Genomic DNA, 24,744 nt, shown 5'->3' with positions numbered 1-24,744 from the left:
CATATCATCTTGTTTTGATAAATCCTGTCTGTGAGGTTAGGGGCACGAGGCAACAGAGCAGCACTTTGTGGTCTCTACTGACTGGAGGCAAGCTATGTGGGTGTTTCAGAAAGAGGAAGAAGGAGAGCTTGGATGTGGTGCTTTTAAAATAATCCTCTCTTTCAAGCTACATCAAAAATAGAGAACTCAGTCCTAATTGCAGACATTACCTTGTATCTGTGTCATACTTGGAGCACTGAGCCCTGCCCCCGCACTCCCATACACACTCTCTTTGTTCTGTACTCCTGTCAGTTCAAGGGTTGGCGATTGCTGAGAAACACCTTCTTTCACATTGATTTGCAACGTTGTGAATTGCTTGAGCAGGCCCACCACAGAAGCTATTGCCTCTTAAGCACTTCCCGTCGCTTTTATTATATTTAAAAAATAACAAAATAAATCATCATGTTTTTGATTTAGTCTTCTCCTTCAATGAAAGCAAGCTTATAATTACCAAAGCTTTTACATCGGTGAAGCAGAAGTGAGAAAAGGGTCATCTGCTTGATCTTTTGCAATTTTCCATTGAGTGCCCACCATACTTTGTAGAGCTTGTCCGCCCAGAGTGACCACAACAATGTCAAATTGCTTGCTCACGTGCCTGTTCTCTGTCACAAGATGCATTGAATCACCAAGTATCACAATAGTGCTGTCACTCTTCATTTAAATTTAAATAGGCAAAAACATGGAGGAACGCTATATAAAAAAACTCAAAATGCGTAAACATATTGTCCCTCAAAAATCCTCTCATGAGCTGCATTCAGACACTCCAGCACATAAATCTGCATAGTTGTAGTCTGTAACAGGGTGGCGCAGTGGTTAGCACCGCAGCCTCACAGCTCCAGCGACCCGGGTTCAGTTCTGGGTACTGCTTGTGCGGAGTTTGCAAGTTCTCCCTGTGACTGCGTGGGTTTCTGCCAGGTGCTCCGGTTTCCTCCCACAGCCAAAGACTTGCAGGTTGATAGGTAAATTGGCCATTGTAAATTGCCCCTAGTGTAGGTAAGTGGTAGGAGAATGGTGGGGATGTAGTAGGGAATATGGGATTAATATAGGATTTGTATAAATGGGTGGTTGTTGGTCGGCACAGACTTGGTGGGCCGAAGGGCCTGTTTCAGTGCGGTATCATTTTTTTAAAAAACAGCTGCAGTTATCCATTAGTGTGAGTATAACATTTATTGTTTTTTAATGTGATGCTATGCTGGGCCTCAAGTGCAACACTGCAGGGATGATCCTGCGCTCTCCATGGGAAGCTGTGCTTACAGCTGCTGAAAGCACAGGTTTGTTAAATGAGCCTTTATGTATCTTGTGCTCGGCAAACTTTATCCAGAGAATGGTTAGGATCTGGAATGCACTGCCTGAGAGGGTGGTGGAAGTAGATTTTATTGTGGCTTTCAAAAGGGAATTGGATAAGCAACTGAAGATAATAAATTTGCATGGTTACGGGGAAAGGGCAGGTGAGTGGGACAAGCGGAATTGCTCTTGCAATTCTTGGACACAACAGGTCAACTGGCCTCCTTCTGTGCTGTAACCATTCTCTGGTTCGACGTGCAGCAAGGAGGGGATGTTTCATTTAATTCCCGTTACATTCTTACCTGCGAAATCTCCCATCTTATAGAGTCTGCAAGCCACTTGTCACCATTGGCGTAGGATAGGCCAGGGAAAGTTTTTAATTTTTTGTTTAATAAACCAAAATTTTGATAAGGAAGTCTATTTGTTCGCAGTATGATGGGAACACATGTTAACTGCGTGTTGGAATTGAATCCTTTATGAAATGAGAGTTGCTTTTTTGGTTGCTTGATCTGAAAGAACTACAGTGGGATTGACCAGTCCAATTGTGTGCTTATCATGACCACTGAACAGATAATGACCAAGATATACAGCAGAAAAGAGTCCATTTTTTAGTCATAGAGTTATACAGGACAGAAACAGGCCCTTCGGCACATCAAGCACCTAACCTAATCCCATTTTCCAGCACTTGACCCATATGCTATGGCATTTCAAGTGCTCATCTAAATACTTCTTAAATGTTGTGAGGGTTCCTGCCTCTACCACCTCTTCAGGCAGTGCGTTCCAGATTCCAGCCACCCTCTGAGTGAATTTTTTTTTCCTCAAATCCCCTCTAAGCCTCCTGCCCCTTACCTTAAATCTATGCCCCCTGGTTATTGACCCCTTCGCTAAGGGAAAAGGTTTCTTCCTATCTAACCTATCAATCTCCCTCATAATTTTGTATACCTCAATCATGTCCCCTCTCAACCTTCTCAGCTCTAAGGAAAACAACCCTAGCCTTTTCAGTCTCTCTTCATAATTGAAATGCTCCAGCCCAGGCAACATCTTGGTGAATCTCCTCTGCACCCTCTCCAGGGCAATCACATTGTTCCTATAGTGTGGTGCCCAGAACGGTACACAGTACTCCAGCTGTGGCCTAACTAGTGTTTTATACAGCTCCATCATAACCTCCCTGCTGTTATATTCTATGCCTCGGCTAATAAAGGCAAGTATCCCATATGCCTTCCTAACCATCTTATCTACCTGTGCTGCTGCTTTCAGTGATCTATGGATAAGTACACCAATGTCCCTCTGACCCTTTGTACTTCCTAGGGTCCTACCATCCATCGTATATTCTCTTGCCTTGTTAGTCCTCCCAAAATGCATCACCTCACACTTCTCAGAATTAAATTCCATTTGCCTCTGCTCTGTCCATCTTACCAGCCCATCTATATCATCCTGAAATCGAAGGCTTTCCTCCTCACTATTTATGACACCACCAATTTTCATGTCATCTGCGAACTTACTGATCATACCTCCTATATTCACGCCTAAATCATTAATGTACATTACAAGCACCCAGAACTGATCCCTGTGGCACATCACTGGTCACAGGCTTCCACTCGCAAAAACAACCTTCGACCATCACCCTTTGCCTCCTGCCACTAAGCCAATTTTGGATCCAATTTGCCAAATTGCCCTGGATCCCATGGGCTCTTACTTTCTTAACCAATCTCCCATGCAGGACTTATCAAAAGCCTTACTGAAGTCCATGTAGACTACATCAAATGCTTTACCCTCATCTACACATCTAGTCACCTCCTTGAAAAATTCAATCAAGTTAGTTAGACATGATCTCCCCCTGACAAAGCCATGCTGACTATCCCTGATTAATCCCTGCCCCTCCAAGTGGAAATTAATCCTGTCCCTCAGAATTTTTTCCAGTAGTTTCCCAACCACTGATGTTAGACTCACCGGCCTCTAATTACCTGGTTTATCTCTGCTACCATTCTTGAATAATGGTACCACATTCGCTGTCCTCCAGTCCTCTGGGACCTCTTCTGTGGCCAGAGAGGATTTGGAAATTTGTGTCAGAGCCCCTGCTAACTCCTCCCTTGCCTCACATAGCAGCCTGGGATACATCTCATCTGGGCCTGGGGATTTATCTACTTTTAAGCCTGCCACAAAAGCTAATACTTCCTCCCTTTCAATGCTAATATGTTCTAGTATATCACAATCCCCCTCCCTGATCTCTATACCTACATCGTCCTTCTCCATAGTGAACACAGATGAAAAGCAATCATTTAAAACCTCACCTATGTCCTCCGGTTCCACACACACATTGCCACTTTGGTCCCTAATGGGCACTACTCTTTCCCTGGTTATCCTCTTGCCCTTAATATACTTATCAAACGCCTTAGGATTTATCTTGCCCGCCAGTGTTTTCTCATGTCCCCTCTTCACTCTCCTAATTACTTTTTTAAGTAGCCCCCGCCTACACTTTCTATACTCCTCTAGTGCCTCCGCTGTTTTCAGTGCTCTGAATCTGCCATAAGCCTCTTTTTATTTTCCTTATCCAATCCTCTATATCCCTTGACATCCAGGGTTCCCTGGACTTGTTGGTCCTACCCTTCACCATAATGGGTACATGTTGGCTCTGAACTCTCACTGTTTCCTCTTTGAATGACTCCCACTGGTCTGATGTAGACTTTTCTACAAGTAGCTGCTCCCAGTCCACTTTGGCCAGATCCTGTTTTATCATATTGAAATCAGCCTTCCCCCAATTCAGTATCTTTATTTCCGATCCATCTTTGTCCTTTTCCATAACCCATTTAAATCTTACAGAGTTATGGTCACTATCCCCGAAATGCTCCCCCACTGACACTTCTACCACTGTCCAGCTTCATTCCTTAGGATTAAGTCCAGTACTTCCCCTTCTCTTGTAGGACTTTCTACGTACTGGATCTAAAAGTTCTCCTGCATGCATTTTAAGAATTCCGCCCCCTTTAAGCCTTTTGCACTAAGACTATCCCAGTTGATATTGGGGAAGTTGAAATCCCCTACTATTATTACCCTATTATTTTTACACCTGTCTAAGATTTGCCTACATATCTGTTCCTCTATCTCTCCCTGAGTGTTTGGAGGCCTGTAGTACACTCCCAGACATGTGATTGCCCTCTTTTTGTTTTTAAGTTCTACCCATATGGCCTCATTTGAGGAACCTTCTAAGATATCATCCGTCCTTACTGCAGTAATTGACTCCTTGATCAACAGTGCAATGCCACCTCCTCTTTTACCCCCTCCCCGTCTCGCCTGTAGATTCTATACCCTGGAATATTGAGCTGCCAGTCCTGCCCCTCCCTCAACCATATCTCTGTGTTAACAAGAATATCATAATCCCTTGCGCTAATCATCGCCCTCAATTCATCTGCCTTACTAGTAAGACTCCTTGGATTAAAATAGATGCAATCCAGCCTTGCATTTTTCACTTGTGCCTTAACAGGTCTATCTTTGCTCTGCCTTCCAGACTGACCCAATTTCTCTTTTATATTTGACTGTGCATCACCCCCTACTGTACCTCCACTCTGTATCCCATCCCCCTGCCAAATTAGTTTAAACCCCCCAACAGCACTAGCAAACCTCCCAGCAAGGATGTTGGTCCCGTTCCGGTTCAGGTGCAACCCGTCCATCTTGTACAGGTCCCAGCTTTGCCAGAAACAGACCCAGTGATCCAGAAAACTAAAACCCTCCCTCCTGCACCACCCCCTCAGCCACGTATTCATCTGCTCTATCCTCCTATTCCTATACTCACTGGCACGTGGCACAAGAAGTAATCCAGAGATTACAACCTTTGAGGTCCTGCTTCTTAATCTGCTACCTAGCTCTCTAAATTCTTGTTGCAGGACCTCATCCCTTTTTCTACCTATGTCATTGGTAGCAATGTGTACCACAACCTCTGACTGTTCACCCTCCCCCTTCAGAATGTCCTGCAGCCGCTCCGTGACATCCTTGACCCTAGCACCAGTGAGGCAACATACCATTCTGGAGTCACGTTTGCAGCTACAGAAACGCCTCTCTGTACCCCTTACGATAGAATCCCCTTTCACTATAGCTCTTCCAACCTTTGTGGCATTAAGCGGCTTTCTACGCATCCAATATGCCGGACAGGAAGTGCATACACAGTACAAGCCAGAAGTGCATTGTGCGCCATATTGGTGTAGGCCAAACGAACTGGCGTGCAGTGCTCCCGCCTGAAACAGGCATAGGGTCCTTTTTGGATACACAAACAAGGGGCCTGACACCTTATTTAAGGTCCCCACTTCAATATTGCTTTACCTTGAGGAAACCAGTGCAGGCTGAACTCAGGAAAATCAGGTCTGTGTGCATCTTAAAGGGACCACCTGTTAGGCCGCAACCAACAAGGTAAGATTTTCAAGTATAATTACCTAAATGTGCAGTGCACTTCCCAACCCCATATTTAAGGAATGCTGCCAGCTGCTGATACCCCATGCTAATCACCCCAGCACCTCTCCACCAACCTCCCCCACCCCCAACCGCTCCCCACCCCACCCCACTCCCCCAACAAACACCCCGCAGATTGCCAGCACTCGCTCATTGCTGCCATTGCATCCCAACTTTGTTACCCCTTCTCATCTGGTAGACTCGATGTAAATGAGACCCGAGATTGGGTGCAGGGACTGGGCGTACCCAAGTATCTGTGCCAATGGTTCTTCTAACCAAGCTGTCAATATACGTAGTTGTCATGACAGTAATATGAATGGAATAAATAGTAAGTATGAGACATGTTGCCTAAAAGATACAGCACAGAAACAGGCCATTCTGCTCAACATGTCTGTGCTTTTTGACACAGACCACTTTTCCCAGGTCATATTTATGTCATAGCTTGGTATCAGACCATACAAAATAAAGACAAATTAACAATGCTAATGATCAGGACTGAGCCAGAATGATAGTTACAATTTTTGCTGTTTCTGAATGACTATGTTTCGTTAATATCTCTCCTTCCTTTCCACCAGCATGACCCACTGCTGAGGAGACTGCTGGGCAGTACAATTAAATCTTCACAATTTATCCAACTGGTTTGTTGCCAATGACTAAGACTTTTTTTTTCTGTGCATGCATTTTCAGGTGTTTTTGTATATGTGTGTGCCTGATGTTTGTCATAAGTTCCTACCTGGCTACGTTGGAGGAGTGCAAGATGGGGCACGTACTCCTGCAGGTAAGATTAATCTCCTGTTTTGTTTTGTCAAACAATAAAAAAACTCATACAGGCCACTGTTTATAGCAACAAGGACATTAGGAGATGGCCACTGTAGTGGAAAACGAGGCAACTTGTTCAGGGCTAATGCTTTCGGGTTTCTTTTTATTCAAGGTCTGTGGCCTGATTGCATTAAACATGTATTTCCACTTGGCTTAGTACTACAAAGTTTGGTTTTGTTAACATCTGTTCATCATTTGGGTGTGGAAGAGATTGCTTGTGTTCTAAAGCAGATATTTGCATTTTTTAATATATCAAGTTCTCAAACTGCATCCATATATATTCTGACCCCATTTTGATTGCATGGCAGTTGATGAAGAGTTCATCAATACATCCAGGTTTCTAGGCACACCTGGTGGTGGTACCACAGTGAGGATCAAGAAAGGGATGTGGACAGCTTGTTTGATCTTTTTTTGGGGGTAGGCCTGTGGGGTAGGGGGAGGTTGTTGGGGAGAAGTTCAGCATAGTTGTGGTCATGTCAGTTGAGGTCATTATCCTTCATGTTCAGTGGGTGGATCATGATGATCTGGGGGGTAATTTTGTGTTAAATGAGCCTTCATGTAGTGGCACTAGACTTGGCCTTCCCAGTACAAGCTGCAGATATATATTTTCTTTTTCTTCCCAAATCAGGATTATTTCAAGGATCACTTCATAGTTATAATAAAGCCAATTTGATTGATTTGTATTCAGTTTTCCTTTGGTCGCTCCTTTTGAACCCATTCAGTGGTGCAGTTCAGCATGCACTAATATGTATTTTGATGAGACTGAAATGGCTCCCTGAGATTACACAATGGCATGCAACCGTTGCACATTCATTATTTTTGGTATGAAACCTTTAATCTCATATAATGTTAGCTACAGCTCAGCTGGTAACACTCTCGCTTCTAAGTGAGAAGGTTGTGGGTTCAACTCCCATTCCAGAGACTTGAGCACAAAAATCTCGGCTGACACTCCAGTGCTTTACTGAGTGAGTGCTACACTGTATGAGGTGCCGTCTTTCAGAGGAGTAATTAAACTATCTGCTCTCTGAGGTGGACATAAATGATCCCGTGACACTATTTCAAAGAAGTGCAGGGGAGTTCTCCCGGGTGTCCTGGCCAATATTTAGCCCTCAACTAAAATCACTAAAAGAGACTATCTGGTCATTTTCACATTGCTGTTTGTGGGAGCTTGCTGTGTACAAATTGGCTGCAGTGTTTCTTACATTACAACAATAACTACACTTCAAAAGTATTTAATTGGCTGTAAATGTCCTGAGGTCGGGAAAGTCGCTATAAATGCAAGTCTGTCTGTCTCCTTCCTTTCTTTCTTTTGAGCAGCCGATGTGGACAGAAAATTTTGTCAATGAGTCTTTTGAACTGCCAGTTGAGAACTCTGCACGAATGGTCCAGGGTATATCTGACTTTTTGGCTATCTTTAAAAAGAAACTTTGCTTTTGAAAGTGTGTCGATGGCAAATGATAGTGGCCTCCAACCTTTTGCTTTTCAAAGCAAGTGTGCTCATTACACAGTTATAACCCAATTTGAATTTCTAGCTGTACTGATAAAACTGTGTGTAGGGACTGCGGCCAAACCACACATCAAATAGTTGAGAGTATGACAACAGGTCTTATTGGCTAATGGCAGAGTTACCCATCCATCAATTGCCTAGGCCTGAAGCTCTGGAATTCCCTTCCCTGAATCTCTCCATCTCTCTAATTCTTTAAGATGCTCCTTGAAACTTACTTCTTTGACCAAGCTCCTGACCATCAGTTCTACTATCTCCTTTTGTAGCTCAGTATCAAATTCTGCTTGATAACACATTTGTGAATCTCTGTGGGACGTTTTACTACATTAAGGTGCTATATAAATGCAAGTTGTTGTTACTTAGAGCCTATTAGAGAAGGGTTAAGGAGAAGGCTACTAAAAGGTAGTGTCTTTACTCTGAAAATAGTGTCTTTACTCTGCAGGTCTGATCAATAAATATGAGGTCAATGGACTGCAGGCATGGATTATTACCCATGTGCTCTGGTTTGCCAATGCCAACTATCTTCATTGGTTCTCTCCCACAATCATGCTTGATCATTGGATTCCTCTGTTGTGGTGTGCCAACATTCTGGGCTATGCTGTGGCGACATTTGCAATGATGAAGGCATACTTCTTTCCCAGTAATGCAAAAGACTGGTAAGAATTTATTTTGCAAAAATATATTGAAGAATTGTCCAATAACAACGTTGTTTTTGGGTTGTAGTCATCACTAGTTCTCCCTCTCGTGCTCCGTTTTAAAAGCTGAACATGCAAGTTTATTGAAGCAGTTTACAGTGTAATAATGGAATGTGTGTGTGCTGGCCATCATTGTAAATATCTCGGCACTATCTCCCCTCCCTTTCAAAACTGTTGTTATCACCCTATATTTTGTATAAAAAAATTTAAAACCCACCCTTGGCTCCAAACTACTGCCTCATCTCCAAACTCCCATTCCTCTCCAGTGTTGTTGAATATATTTGCTTTTATTGTTAAACATATAGTTGCCTTCTCTATCCATGCCCACATCTGCTCTAACTCACAACTTTTGTATGGTTTTCAACTCTCCTACAGCACTGAAATGCCCCGAATGAAAGCCACAACCACATTCTCTGTGACTGTGGTGCATTATCCCTCTTCAAGCTCCTCCACGTCCCTACAGCTTTTGACAAGTCTTCTTCCTCCATTCTCCAGCTCAGTGGGAATGCCTTCGCTTGGTTTCACTCTTAATCTATTCAATCGTATGCAGACCATCTCTCGCAGAAATATCTCCTTGCACCGAATTGTCCCACTATGCTGTGTGGCTGTGCAGCAATCTTGAATGTACCGCACAGTGCAATAAACAGGCTGCAGACAATGAAAAAAAATTAGAGGGAACATTGAGCGGAATCTTCCCAGCTGTGGGGGCAGGCTTGCAGGCAGGACCGGGAAGAATTTCACAGAGGTTGATGTTGGGTCAGCAGGCCAGTGCATGCGACAGCCAGTGCGGGGTCAGGACCCGAAAATGGTCCCGACTATCGACTGTTCCTTAAAGTGCACAAAGTTCTGCCCATCGTTTGCACCCCTGATCTATCCTTGGACCTCCCCCAACCCCACCTCTTCCTCATCTGTATGTTGCCCTTTGGTGACATAATCTGCAGCTGTGAAGCCAGCTTCCACGTGCATTCTGAGATGCACACCTTCACATCTCGAACACCTCTTGCGGCCCATCCATGGCCTCTGTGCTGTTGGACTGCTTAACCAACATCCAAATTCAATGCATGTCCTCCAACTGCCATGCCCAGTTAAAAAGCCTTTTTAATCTTTCTCCAATATATATATATATAACTAGTAAACACAAATTTAAAATGCACAATTTTTTTTAATGCCACTGTGATTTTTTTATCCCGGGTTTGCTTGCAGCAGTGTCCTAGAAATTCATCTTCAATTCCTGGAGACTCCAGAGCAACCCCGGAGTGTTCGCATCCCACCCTCACCACTGATTTCATCCACCTCCCTGGCTACTGTCTCAAGGGGAACCAGACTTTCACAATATGGTATCCTATTCAACCCTGAGCTGAGCTTCTGGCCTCATACTCTGGACATCTTTGTAACACTGGCTGCCACTTTCCCTACATCTGCATCTGCAGATGAAACCTTCATCTTTGTCTTTATCACCTCCAGACGTGAGTATTACAATGATCTCCTGGCTGGCTTCCTGTCCTTCACCCTCCATAAGCTCAACCAAAACCCTTAAGCCTGTATTCTATCCAGCACAAATTCCTGTCGCCCATCAGTACTTTTCATGCTGGCTGTCCAGTCCCCCAGTGACTCAAATTTAAATTTCTCCTCCATACTTTGAAATCAGACAATAGCCTCAACTCTCCCTGTGTCTGTAACATTCTCCCCGGTCCCGCCTAGTTCCCTTGAACTCTCTGTTCCTCTGGCTTTGATCTCTTGTGCAGCCCCATCCATGCCTTTGCCTCACCTTCGATAGCCATGCCTTCAGTCGCCTTCTCCGCACACCTTGCAGTTCCCTCCCTGAACCCTTGTGCTTTCCCACCTCCTGTTGTTCCTTTAAGATTCTCCTTAAAACTCACTTCTTTGAACAAACTTTTAATTTCCCCGCCTAATATTCTCTTCTTTGGCTAGGTATCCACATTTCTCTTTGTGCTTCTGTGAAGCACTTTGGGCATTTTTCTATGTGAAAGGCACTATTCAAATGCGTGATTTTTTTGTTGTTGTTGTTGCAAACTGTGAATCAGTGGCCTTGGTCTTGAACAGAAGCCTGGTAGGTGCATCCAAGCCTCTGTAATGAAATTGCCAATGAACACCTGATAAAGAAAATACAGTCTAAAAATATTACCAGTGTTAAATTGCTGTGTCTATTAAAGTGGGAATACATTTGTGACTTGCTTTTTCTCTTCCAGCAAATTCACTGGCAATGTTTTCTACGACTACATGATGGGAATTGAATTTAACCCACGGATAGGAACATGGTTTGACTTCAAGCTGTTTTTTAATGGTCGTCCTGGTATTGTGGCATGGACCCTTATTAACCTTTCCTTTGCTGCCAAACAGCAAGAACTCTACGGTCAAGTGACCAATTCCATGATCTTGGTGAATGTGCTGCAGGTATTGTAGGTTTCTGCTTCCTCAGAAATATCTAAAAACTTATTAGGAGGAACCTCGGAACACTGCACTCAATGACAATATTAGCAGACACTAATATGAGGAAGTAATTGCTGTTGTAGGTGGTCTGATTTGAGTAAAGGCACCAAAAGATCAAAGGGAGAAGTTATGATTTTTATTTTTCCATGAAGGAATACCCTACTAGAAACTTTACTGGGAACAGAATCCATATCAGCTTTTAAAAGTGAAGTAGATAAACGTTTGAAAAAGATGTGAGCTCTGCCTCACCATCACCACTCTCAACTGCTCCACTGTGTCTGATTTTTCTTGCTGCTTGTTAAGAACAGCCAGTATTGGATGAGCAGAAATTTCCTCCATCTAAACACTGGGAAGACCAAAGCCCTTGTCTTCAGTCCCCGCAACATACTCTGTTCCCGAGCCACCGAGACCATTCATAACCTTCGTGTCATATTTGACCATGAGGTGCGCTTCCGACCACATATTCGCTTCACCAAGACCGGCAACTTAAACTTCCATAACATTGCCCATCTCTGTTCCTGCTTCAGTTCATTTGCTGCTGAAAACCGCATCTGTGCTTTTGTTAACTCTAAACTTGACGATTCCTGTGCTGTCCTGGCCAACCTCCCTGTATAAACTTGAGCTCCTCCAAAGCTCTGCAGCCCATATCCTAACTCGTGCCAAGTCCCATTCACCCATCACCTCTGTGCTTGCTGACTTACGTTGACTCTGACTTTGCAACATCTCGATTTTAAAATTTTCATCCTTGTTTTCAAATCAGTCCATGGTCTTGCTCCTCCCTATCTCTGTAACCTCCAACAGCTCTCCGAGATCTCTGAACTCCTCCAATTCTGGCTTCTTATGCATCTCCGATATACTTGCTCCACCCTTGGTGGTTGTGCTGTTAGATGCCGAGGGTCTAAGCTCTGGAATTCCCTCCCTAAACTATTCCTCCTTTACAACAGTCCTTAAAACCTACCATTTTGACCAAGCTTTGGATAACCTGCCCTAATATCTCCTTGTGTGGCTTGGTGTCAAATTTTGCTTGTTAACGCTCCTGTGAACAACTTGGGACATTTTACCACATTAAAGGTGCTAAATCAATGCAAGCTGTTGTTCTATGAAACTTTTACAATTTATCTTTTCATATTTTTAGTAGCTTTTCAGGTGACCATTATTATAAAGTGACTGACTGGCTGTATTTTTAGGCAATTTATGTGCTGGATTTCTTCTGGAATGAAGCTTGGTACCTGAAGACAATCGATATTTGCCATGACCATTTTGGCTGGTACCTGGGTTGGGGTGACTGTGTCTGGCTACCATACCTTTACACTCTGCAGGTAAAACCATTTTAAACTGTTATACCAATAAGTACTTTACTTTCAGATTTTTTTTGTGTTCACTTTGGAGGGGGAGTGGTAATGGTACGGTTTATTCCTTAAGCAGAATAATAGGTTGGGATTTTACTGAGCTCCCGACGTCGGGTGGGATGGGGGGGTGGGTGGTGCGGCAGATCTTTCCTGCAGCGCCCCACCCCGAGAGAGCCTGGCCCAATCTACCCGGCAGCGGCGAGGCACCGTGGCGGCTCGCCTGCTGCTGGGCGATGGGACCCGGATTAACATATTTAAATCAATGAAATGAATGCATTTAAATAAAATCAACAGCAATCTTACCTTCAGGCCATGATCTTTGGAGAGGAGGCCGGCACTCAAGTGCTTTCACTTTCCCGTCCAGGGAAAGCAGGCGCCACCGTGGTGGGAAAGGGGGGGAACTTATGATTTTTAGTGCAGTTGGGGGTTGGGAATGGGCTGTAATTCAAATTACTAGTGTAGAGTAGGGTGGGAAGGGGTGACCTCTGCACTTTGATTGGTTTGCGGTGAGAGGGAGGTCATGTTGAAGGTCAGTGTTTTGGGAGGGGAGAGGGCAATTATTGAATTTAATTATTTTGGGAGGGGGGGATGAAAGGGACAATAGATTTATCGGTGGTATGTTAGGGAGGGGGTGACCGTTTAAAAAATTTAAATGACCTGGCAGGGCTGGCTGCCCTTCAGAAATGGCACCAGTGACTGCGCACAGGCAGCTGACGCCATTGCCAGCGTCGGAGAGCTCACCCCTCTCCACATGATTGGGGGTGTGTGGGGGTGGGGGGGGCCCGACTGGCTCATTATCCTGGGCCACTACAAGGAAGATTATGGCGGCGCGCGGCTTGCGCATGGGGGCCGCCATGTTTTTACCCGCCGCCCAGAGCAGAAGAAAATACAGCCCGTAGTCTGGAGCAAAAGTGAGATCAACACTAGAAGATACTTTCTGCTCCCATACACTGACAGCACAAGTAGTGATGGCCGTGGCCATAAATCCAGGATGAGCTCAGTCTGTATTCTCCTAACAGGCTTTATGGAGGTGTGGGGGGAGAGGGGACAAAGAGGCTTGTGACACAGGAGCATCAGTAGATCTTCAAAAAAAAAAGTAAATGAAAGGAAGGTCCTCCTGTTCTTTATTTTTCAGTGGTTTATTCTAATAGTACAGTATCATAAATGGCATACTGTCAAGAAAAGTGACTTCCAGGTCTTTTTAAAGCAGTAGGCATGCACAAGACTTTCTGGGACAGCAGTGCTAGAATGGCACTTAACCCAATATAAGGAGAATTATGGAAATTGAAGTTAAGACAGAGACATGCATTTATATAGCACCTTATCACATCCCTCAAACATCTTAGCTTCATGTGCAATGAATTCTGGTACAAGATCAGCACTGGGATAAATCACCAGTTTATCTGTTTTTGGAGGTGTTGCTAAGGGAAGAACGTTGTCCAGCTCTGGGGGAACATCCTGTTCTTTAAGTTGTGCTGTCCGATCTTCAACATCCACCTGAATCACTAGAACAGGCAGATGGGGGTCTTAGTTTAACCCCTCCTTCAAAAAATGGCACATTCAACAGTTGGATCACCCTTGGTGCTGCACTGGAGTATTAGCCTAGGTTATTTGATCAAGTCCTGAAGTGAAACTTGAATCCAGATTCTTTTGATTGAGGCATGAATGCTACCAACTTTGTGCCTCAAATTTTCTGACGTGGCAAGGTCACAATTTAGCTGCCCAAATGAGGGAGGTGACATAATTCACTTATGTGAAATGAGTGCATGCTTGTGTCTCAGCCCATTGCTAGAATGTCACTACCAAACGCATCTTCCCCTCCCTTCCCCTGTCAGCATTTCGAAGGGATCATTCCCTCCGCGACACCCTGGTCCACTCCTCCATTACCCCCACCACCTCATCCCCTTCCCACGGCACCTTCCCCTGAAATCGCAGGAGGTGTAATACCTGCCCATTTACCTCCTCACTATCCAAGGCCCCAAACACTCCTTTCAGGTGAAGCAGCGATTTACTTGTACTTCTTTCAATGTAGTATACTGTAATTGCTGCTCACAATGTGGTCTCCTCTACATTTGGGAGACCAAACGCAGATTAGGTGACCACTTTGCAGAACACCTCCGCTCAGTCTGTAAGCATTACCCCGAGCTTCCGGTTGCTGGCCATTTCAACACCACCACCCCCCCCCCCACCACCCCACTGCCCCCACCTCTCATGCTCACATCTCTGTCCTGGGATTGCTGCAGTGTTCCAGCGAACATCAACGCAAGCTCGAGAAACAGCATCTCATTTACCGATTAGGCATGCTACAGCCTGCCAGACTGAACATTGAGTTCAATAATTTCAGAGCATGACGGGGCCCCCTTTTTATGTTCAGTTATTTTTTCTTTTTTACTTGGTTAATTTATTTTTTTTTAGTTTGGTTAGTTTGCTTCCACTGTGCCTACCCACTGTTTCTATTTTTTAAAAATTTTAATTGTTGTGCTTGGAGTGCTTTGTGCTTTACAATCAATTCACACCCTCTCTGTACAAATGCTTTGTCTTTCACCACACCATTAACATACCGTTTGCTTTTGTTCCATGACCACCTGGTCAGTTATTCTCTGTGACCTTGTCCTATCAACACCTTCTCTATTGTTATCTCTTTCCCCAACCCCTGCTTTACTTGCTTAAAACCTTTTACATTTCTACTATTTGTCAGTTCTGAAGAAGGGTGACTGACCTGAAATGTTAACTCTGCTTCTGTCTCCACAGATGCTGCCAGACCTGCTGAGTATTTCCAGCATTTCTTGTTTGTATTTCAGATTTCCAGCATCTGCAGTATCTTGCTTTTATTTTATGCTAGATTCCTCATCACTTTTGAGTGCAGAATGAGAACTGTAAACTGCTCCATTTATTTCAAATCTGAGGAAGCCCTTTTACAGCTCACTTATGGGAGAAAAAATATGTATTTCACATTTGTTAATGCTGTACTGGTTTAGAATATCTTTGCAAAGAAATTCTGATTAAAAAGACTGCGAAGTTGGAAGTTAATTTTCTCTTCAATGTCACAGGGACTGTACCTAGTCTACAACCCAGTACAACTATCAACAGCCAATGCGGTCGGTGTCCTTCTCTTGGGGTTGGTTGGCTACTACATCTTCAGAATGACGAACCACCAGAAAGATCTCTTCCGACGCACAGATGGAAACTGCAAGATCTGGGGCAAGAAGCCTGAGTACATTGAATGTTCCTACACGTCCATTGATGGTAAAAAGCACCACAGTAAACTGATGATCTCTGGATTCTGGGGGGTGACACGGCATTTTAACTATACTGGGGATCTTATGGGCTCCCTTTCCTACTGCCTGGCCTGTGGATTTGGACACCTCCTGCCATATTTCTATATTGTGTACATGTCAATCTTGCTGGTCCATCGTTGTATCAGGGATGAGTATCGTTGCTCAAGCAAATATGGCAAGGACTGGAGACGTTATACTGATGCAGTAGCTTACCGCCTTATACCTGGAGTATTTTAGGATGGTTTATATCATCAATGTACAGTTTTCAGAGGCTTAATTTTCTTTAGCCGAAGAAAATTTGGCATTGTAAATTCTAAATTCTGATTTGTAAGTAACTGTTTTTACAGACCATTTTATTACAAAGCGAAGGAGGCCTTATGGGTTCTAAATATAACAGAAATCTGGTCACATATACAAAAGTGAGGCACCAATTTTTAACAAAAAGCCTGGGATTTCTGTGCAAACTGGCCAAAGTTAGTGAATTGTCTAATCCAAGATATTTCCATTGATGTATCAGAAAGGTGGCTACTTTAAATTAATTTCTCCAAATTAATTATGATGCCAGAGGTAAATACCAGCACATTCCTGCTGGGAATAATAAATTGCATATAATTGCATTTATTAATCTGCGAGTACTCAACTATCCCAAAGATATCTTATAATTTCATTTTTAAAATGCTACTTTGGGTATGATTCCCAAATAGGACAATGGAGTTTCAATTTCTGCTTGATGTGTATGCGTAAAATTTCTTCCTGTGCAAGTTTAGTGCAGTTATTAAACAATTTCTTTTAAATGAGTTACTGATTGTGACCAAGTAGAAAGAGAAAGATCGACATTTATGTATTGCCTTTCATGGCCTCCAGCTGTCCCAAAGTACTGCACAACCAATGAAGTACTTCTGAAGTGTAGTCACTGCTCTAATTTAAGAAAGGCAGCAGCCAATTTGCAGCAAGCTCCCACAAAAAGCAATGATCATGACCAGATAATCCGTGTTTAGTGGTGTTGATTTGAGGAATGAATATTGGCCAAGACACCAAGAATATCTACTCTTATTTGCCAAATTTACGCTGAAATGTTACAGCTGGTTTCTACACCAATTTTGCCAACAGTAACTTACACCAAAATTTCCTGAGAATCTGTGCAGACAATCAGGGCCCGAGGAAAGTGCAGAACATATACCATCTTCCTTAAATTCCCTCTTTATCTTATTGATATTAAAAAATAAAGATTCATGCCATCAAATCAAGCCTTAGCCACATTAAAAAAAATAACCAAGTACATAACAACTAGGAGTGGGCCGTACAGCTCCTCGAGCCGTATTCGTTCAATAAGATCATGGCTGATCTTCTACCGCTATTCTATTTTCCACCATATCCCAGTATTCCGTGATTCCCTTAGTCTTAGAATCGTACAGCATAGAAACAGGCCCTTCGGCCCACCGCATCCATGCCGACCATAATGCCCATCTATACTAATCTCACCTGCCTGCATTAATTCCATATCCCTCTATGCCTTGCTCATTCAAGTACCTGGCCAGATGCCTCTTAAATGTTGCTACTGTTCCTGCCTCCACCACCTCCTCAGGCAGCTCATTCCAGATACCCACTATTCTTTGTGTGAAAAATTTACCCCTTTGATCCCCTTTAAACCACTTCCCTCTCACCTTAAATCTATGCCCTCTAGTTTTAGTCACCCATACGATGGGAAACAGACTTTGGCTATCCACCCTATCTATGCCTCTCATAATTTTATATACCTTGGTGTCCAAAAATCTATAAATCTTGTTCTTGAATATACTCAATGACTGGGCTTCCACAGCCCACTGGGGTAGAGAATGTCAAAGATTTGCAACCCTCTGGAGTGAAGAAATTTTTCCTCATCTCAGTCCTAAATGACCAAACTCTTATCCTAAGATTCTGGACTCTCCAGCCAGGGGAAACAGCCTCTCAGCATCTACCCTTTCAAGCCCGCTAAGAATTTTATATGTTTCAATAGGATCACCTCTTATTCGAAACTCGAGAATATAAGCCCATTCTACTCAGTCTCTCCTCATAGGATAGCCCTCCCAGGGATCAATCTAGTGAACCTTAGTTGGACCCTCTCAAAGGCAAGTATATCCTTCCTTAGGTTCAGAGACCAAAATTGTACATAGTACATCAGGTGTGGTGTCACCAGAGACCTACATAATTATAACAAGACTTCCTTACTCTTATACTCCAACCTCCTTGCAATAAAGGCTAACGTACCAATTGCTTTCCTAATTACTTGTTGCAGCTGCATGTGATTCATGTACAAGGACACCCAAATGCCCCTGCATACAAACTTATACTAGTCTATCACCTTTTTAAAATATTTACATTTCTATTCTTCCTACCAACATGGATAATTTCACATTTCCCTGCATTATACATCATCTGCACACTCACTTAACTTGTCTTCATCTCTTTGCAGCCTCTTTGTGTCCTACTCACAGCTCAATTTCCCACCTAGCTTTGTATCATCAGCAAACTTTGATATTTTAGATTCAGTCCCCACATCGACATCATTGATAGACTGTAAATAACTGAGGCCCAAGCACTGATCCTGTAGTTACAACCTGCCGACTCAAAAATGACTCATTTATTCCGACTCTCTGTTTTGTCAGAGAACCAATCCTCAGTCCAAGCTACTATATTATCCCCAAATACATGTAAAAACCTCTTGTGTGGGACCTTATGGAATTGTGGTAGTTTTTCTCTCTTCTGATAGAATTTTAAAAAATCAAAAATATAGTGCAAATCTCAGTAAGAATTTCTTTTATTCAACAACACCAGGAACAGCTGAATTTTATGGGCCCCCCGAGACAGGTTTGGAGGCAGTGGGGGGGTTGCGCGTAGAATTGTGGCAGGGGGCATAGCGCCCATCGCTTCCCTGTCACGATAGCCTTCCCGCTCAGAGGCTAATTGAGGCCCTTAAATGCCCTATTAATGGCCACTTACGGGTCCCTTCCTGCTGCCGCTGGGATTAAACCAGAAGCGGGGTGGGGGGCGGTGGCCTCCACCACACAGCGAGGTCGCCCAGTAAAATGAGGTGACCTCTCTGTGGGCTTGGTGGGGGAGGGGCCTCCGTGGGCCAGGAAAGCCTGCAACTCCCTGTAACCCCCTCCCCTTGCACTTGACGCCCAACCACCCCGCCACCCCTGGTTGCGGCCTGCTGGTCTGGCAGGGATCCAGGTACCAGCGCTGGGCCTCCCAGCGACGCTGCCGATACTGCTGAGCTGCTGGCCTTGTGATTGGCCAGCAGTTCTAGGAGGCAGGATCCCCATCTTTAAAGGGACGTGGATTCCTACGCCGGGCTGTTAATTGGCCCGGCTCCGTAGAATCACTCTGGGATAGCCGAGGCAGGATTGCAGCCAGTTGCCTGGAGTCCTGTCGTGGGCACAAAATCCATCCTGGTGACTTTGAGTCCTGCAGTGCATAAAATTTGGGACATAAAATTCAGAACTGGCAAAAATGCAGGAAACTCATGTACTTTGTTCCATTGCATGGGGAGACTAGACTATATTAGTGAGTGAAGTGGGGATATAAATCAGGAGTAGTTGCAAATGGTTGAGGAACTTTGCATGTAGCATTGATTCAGCGTAATTCAATCATACACAAATTTACTCAGAGGAAGAAAAGGCGCAACTCTGCTCTTACACTGATGTTATTCATTAATAACATATTACTCCAAGGAATGTTTCTCGCATTCTGAAGAATTAAACCTTTCTTCGCTGTCGTGCGGGTACTTTGCGAAAGAAACTTAAAACTGCCTTAATATCAAGGATTGAAAATCTCTAAATACTTTAATGGCCACATTCAGCAGTTAATAGCTGTAACATTTTCACAGCGGATCAGAGACCCTCAGTGTTAGAAATGATCCAGCAAGTCTGACTGTAAGAATTGTTTTTATGACTGAATTAAATTTGCATTTCACATCCAAGTAAATACAAACACCAGATTTTACATTGGGACTGCAAAGTTAACTTATCAAAAAGACCCACCTAAAATTGAAAAAAATACTGTCAAAAATAATTTACCAAGTATTGTGCCTGTGCATTTTAACTTGTATTAATTAAAAATGTAGTTTGTTTGTGGTATTTATAATTCCTGAAAAATATTGGTCTTGATTTCAAGCTGTGATTCTATTTTTAATGGAAGTTGTCAAACTGGCACTCACACACTGTCGCCCTCTCTCTCTGTAAGTACAGAGGAGGGAAAAAATAAAGCCCAGGGTTTCCAGTTTTTTATAGACTATTGACGTTCATATATTGAGCCTTCTGCCCATATATCTTTATACAAATTAGTAAAGATGTGGTAAACTGCCTAAAGATATTGGTACAGTGGAAATGTGTACTATCTTCTAATTTACTTCTGACTTTTAAAAAAATTCTATGTTGAATAGCTGTATGCAGTAAATAAAATGTGCGCTTTGCAGACATTAGTAAGATAGGATGGTAGTTCATTACATCATACTTTCTATTAATGACATTCAGTTCAAAAGATTCTGGTTATACTTTTGGCCTGTGTTGGCATCACCATCGACAAATGTGTCTAATTAGGTCTTGTTACCAGGGTGTCATTCCTCTGATACCAGGGGCCAGATTTTTAAAGGCTGCTGGGTGCAGGAGTGGGTGTGAGGGTGACTTTCAATTTTTAAAGGGATGCTGGGAGGGAGGGAATGGCAACCCTGCATGACTCCAAATAAGTGCCTGTTGAGCTCATTGTGGAGCTCATTAACAGCTTATCAGTAGCAGTTATCAATTTTTAAAGGAAGGGAATGGGGAGAATGCCGTGTCTGGAACACGGCAGGGTGTACAAGTCATGAATACTGTGGGTGGTCGGGGGAGGTGGGCAGAAGGGCTGGGGAAGGGCTGATGAACATGATTCAGAGGCACAAAATAAAGCCCAGCTGCTCCAAAAGTGCTATGGAGTAGCCATTGCTGCAGCTGGAAGACTTGCTTTTCTCAGTGGTGAGTGGCAGGAATCTGGCGAGGCATCTGAGGCTACTGTCATCACTTGGGTACCTGGGGTCGCTGAACACACAAAGCTGAGGGAAGTCAGATGGGAACAGTCTTCTCTGACATTGCAGCAGATGCAACCTCCTGTACAGTAGAAGGCCAGAGGAACACAGTGGGGGGAGGGTACTGCAAGGGGAAAAAGGTGCGACCCAAAACATCAAGTCTATCACCCAATAGTCAGCCGCCTGCAAATAACAGAATGCCAATGCCGTAGGAGGCTACACCTGTCCAGGCAAATGATCTCAGACATTTTTGCTCTGATCCACAATGACCGGAGACCCCGTGGCCCCAATGGCAGTCCTTTATCAGCTGTCAAGGTCAGATCACCCTGAATTTCTATGTATCCGGGACGTTCCACGGTTCAGCTGCAGACCTAAGTGACATCTCGCAATCAGCAGCTCATTACACCATCAGGCAGGTCACAGATGCCATATTCCAGAGGACGGGAGACTACTCCACTTTGGCAGAGATGGGCCTGTGCAGCACAGAGGGCATTGGGCTTTACTGCCATCGATGGATTCCTCAGGTCCAGGGGCCATCAAAGCATCGACAGACCAGCCAGTCAGATTCCTTAACAGAAAGGGTTGCCACTCATTGAATGCCCAGCTGGTCTGTGACCACAGGAAGTGAATCTTTCAGGTTTGCGTCCGGTTCCTGGGCAGTTGGTATGATGCCTTTATCCTTCGAGAGTCCCAGGTGCTGCACCTCTGCAGGCCCACATCCAGTCTCCGTGGGTCGCTGCTGGGGAGTAAGGGTTATCCCCTAAGGAGGTGGGGAGAGGTGCTACAACCACAGCCACCTCCTAACATGGACCTGCATTGAACAGACCATTGGCCTCTTGAAGATGCACTTCCATTACCTTGACCGGTTGGGTGGTGCCCTCCAGTACGAGCCAGCCAGAGTTTCCCATATCCTGATCGTCTGCTGCGCCATGCACAAGACAGTGGCAAGGGCTGCCTCTGTCACAGGGTCCCGGCACACAGATGGTTCCTGAGTCAGAGGGGATGAGGGATCAAAGGGTGATGCCAGGAGGTGGATGAAGAGGAGGAAATGGAACACCATTCCACCTTGGAGAAGGAAGATGAAGAGAAAGAGGAGGAGGATAGCTCCAGAGGTGGCCGGCGACCAGGCAGCAGAGGACACCTGGCCATGCCATCCCAACCCTCATGGTGAACTGCAGGCTGGCATGGCAGCAAGGGCCATGCTGATTCAGCAGCATTTCACCTGATCTCCCCTGAGCCCTTGCAGCTGATGACCCCACAACACACCTTCCAGCATACAGAACTATTTTACCGCTATGACCCTTAAAGGTGAGGTCACATTGGCTGCCATGAACATGCAGATGAAAGGTTCCTCCATCCACTATTATCCAACATCATAAAGCATCGACACATAACATTCTCAGGGCCCCACATCCCTGCCACCTGACCCACAATACAATGTCTCCCTTTTGAGATGAGAGAACAACACACCCTCAAAGTAGTGAAATAAAGAAGTTATATTGTGAGGCAAACAAGATAGCAGACAGATGTAGACAACAGCACCCAGGGGACCCATTAAGTGAATTCACTGACATAGCACCTTCCTCTCCATAACACATCTATGGGGTGCTCCCCTGTGGCAGAGGTTGAGTGGAGGCAGCCTGCTCCCTTCTTTCTACCACCAGCTGAGATGCCTGTGGGGGCTGCTTCACAGGCTGCCATACCTGTGTCATAGCAGGGGCTGCCCCCGTCACAGGGTCCTGGCACACAGATGGTTCCTGAGTCGGAGGGGATGAGGGTTCGAAGGGTGATGCCAGTGCACCTGAGGGGAGGCCTCTTCGTTTCCTGCTAGAAACATCTCAGCCCTTTCATGGCACTCATGGATGCCGGAAGAGACCACCGATTGGAACATAGCTGGCATCCACTCTGTGCCATCAGCGAGACTGAGCGTTCAATGCTGCAGAGAGTCTCACTCTTTTTGTGCATATCAGCTGCTCCTGCACCATTCAGAGTGGTGCTGCATATGGCTCTCCAAGAAGTTGCCCAATCTCTTAATGGAGGAGCTCATGCGATCGGATCCTTGAGTCATGACGGAGCACAAGCGCTGCATGGACTCCTCCATTGCCTGCCCATGGCTCCTCAGGGCATCAGGGAACTCTCACAAACAGGAACTTATCTGCCTCAGGTTCTAGAGGAAGGCCCTCCTTGTCTGTGACACCCGAGGCCCAGCATCTTCACCCAGCGAAGCATCGCTGCATCTGTCATCTGTCCTCTGAGGGGGACTGCCCACAGCTGATTCTGCTTCACCCTCCTCCTCCTGCTCACGCAGCAGTGCTCCCCGATCTACGCTAATCTGTGGCCCAGCTGAGGTGAGTGTCTCTGCGCTGGTGGAAGGTGCCGAGGTATGATATGACACTGCAGGTACCGTGGATTCCCCAACCCCTGCCGAGGATGTCAGCGCCGATACAGCAGGCACACTTAGGCGCTGCTCTGCAATTGACCCTGTGGGAGACACAGGAAAATGATAATGAGAACTGGTCCTACTCAATAAGTGCCCCAGCACAACCAACCTCTCAGATGACCACAGTCTAAGATCTATAACTTGCATTGGACAGGAGTCTCCTCCATGCCCTTCATCACAAGAGCGAGCAATACAATGACCCTGTTGCTCATAACCTCCTGTCTCGCCATCTCCTACCAAATGTCTCGAGGGCAACCTGGTGATCTCCAGCGCCGCCTCTTCCACTGTTGTCAGCTTGTGGAGCTGGGCCACTCCACCTCCTGGTCTGGCCATCTCCCACATATTATAGGCTCTCTTCTCCTGCAGGATGAGAGGAGAAAGATTCATGAGTACGCTGCTCATCACTTCCAGCATGACATTCACGTGGGCTTATGTTCCCCTTAGTGATGTCCCCATTTGACTGTCGCACCATATGTGCGGGTGGCTGCGTCTCAGTGTAGCGACTATTGACTAACTCGAACATTGTGAGGGAGATATCCTGGACATTCTGTGAGGTTAGCTGAGATGCATTTTGGTGCTTAGAGAGTTGGTGCCCAATGAACTGGGTGCCGCTGGCCACTCGCCTTACCTGACCACAAGAGATCATTGAACCTTTCTCTGCATTGAACCCAGGTCCTTCTCATGGGTCCCCAGCTGCTGCTCTCCATGGCCATCTCCATCAATGACCTCTTGGTCTCGCTGGGCGGATTTCGCCTTTCTGAGACTGCATCAGTTAGTGCCTCCTGGGAGGCATCAGAGAAAAGGGGTGCCACCCGGGGATGCATGTCCGCAGAGGCCCTCTGATTTCCCTGGTGCTGCATCACTGAAAGCAACGGCAAGCCCAGTCATGGATGTCACTTGCCTTTTACGATTGCCCTCAGTGACCTGTTCCACCTCCAGGATACTCCAGCACCTCCAATTGGGCACCGGATGTGCACCCAAGCCAATTAACAACTTTATATTTAAAAATAATGCTGCATCACACAGGGTCAGGACCTGGAACTGGTCCGGGCGTTGGGTTCCTGACCCCGCAATGAAAATTCAGCCCCATGACTTTTCAGAAGTTTTTTTGTTTTTTTTTAAATGAAGAAGTTTGGTTTTGTAATACAATTGCAATATTACTTCCAGCTCTTAAAAATGAAAATATTTTAAAAAGCAGCATCAGTAAAGCACTACTTCTGTTTGGACTCAATGAAATCTGATTGATATATTATGTGTGTGAAATGATATGAAAAACTAGGATATGTAAAGAGGTTCTCGACTGTTTCTCATTGCCATTTCTTCTTCAAAGTCAACAAGGACACCACAGCATAAATTATTGAACGAGTGGCGATAAAATTCTTATCTACTGTTTTTTTTAAATTAAAA

The 24,744-nt window shown here is 44.8% G+C and overlaps 1 protein-coding gene across 1 annotated transcript in view; it reads left to right on the top strand.

Annotated features, from left to right (window-relative positions):
• dhcr7 (7-dehydrocholesterol reductase) overlaps positions 1-20,324 on the top strand; it is a 47,419-nt gene extending 27,095 nt beyond the window's left edge. The window contains exons 4-8 of the mRNA XM_068046528.1: positions 6,448-6,538; positions 8,526-8,739; positions 10,989-11,193; positions 12,417-12,548; positions 15,629-20,324. Of these exons, the coding sequence (XP_067902629.1) occupies positions 6,448-6,538; positions 8,526-8,739; positions 10,989-11,193; positions 12,417-12,548; positions 15,629-16,093 (1,107 nt within the window). The 3' untranslated portion in view covers positions 16,094-20,324. The remainder of the gene's footprint in view (positions 1-6,447; positions 6,539-8,525; positions 8,740-10,988; positions 11,194-12,416; positions 12,549-15,628) is intronic.
• The last annotated feature ends 4,420 nt before the right edge of the window (positions 20,325-24,744 follow it).

This window comes from Heterodontus francisci, chromosome 14 (assembly GCF_036365525.1).
Source record: "Heterodontus francisci isolate sHetFra1 chromosome 14, sHetFra1.hap1, whole genome shotgun sequence".
Lineage (NCBI taxonomy): Eukaryota > Metazoa > Chordata > Chondrichthyes > Heterodontiformes > Heterodontidae > Heterodontus > Heterodontus francisci.
This window is presented reverse-complemented; position numbering and strand designations above follow the sequence as displayed.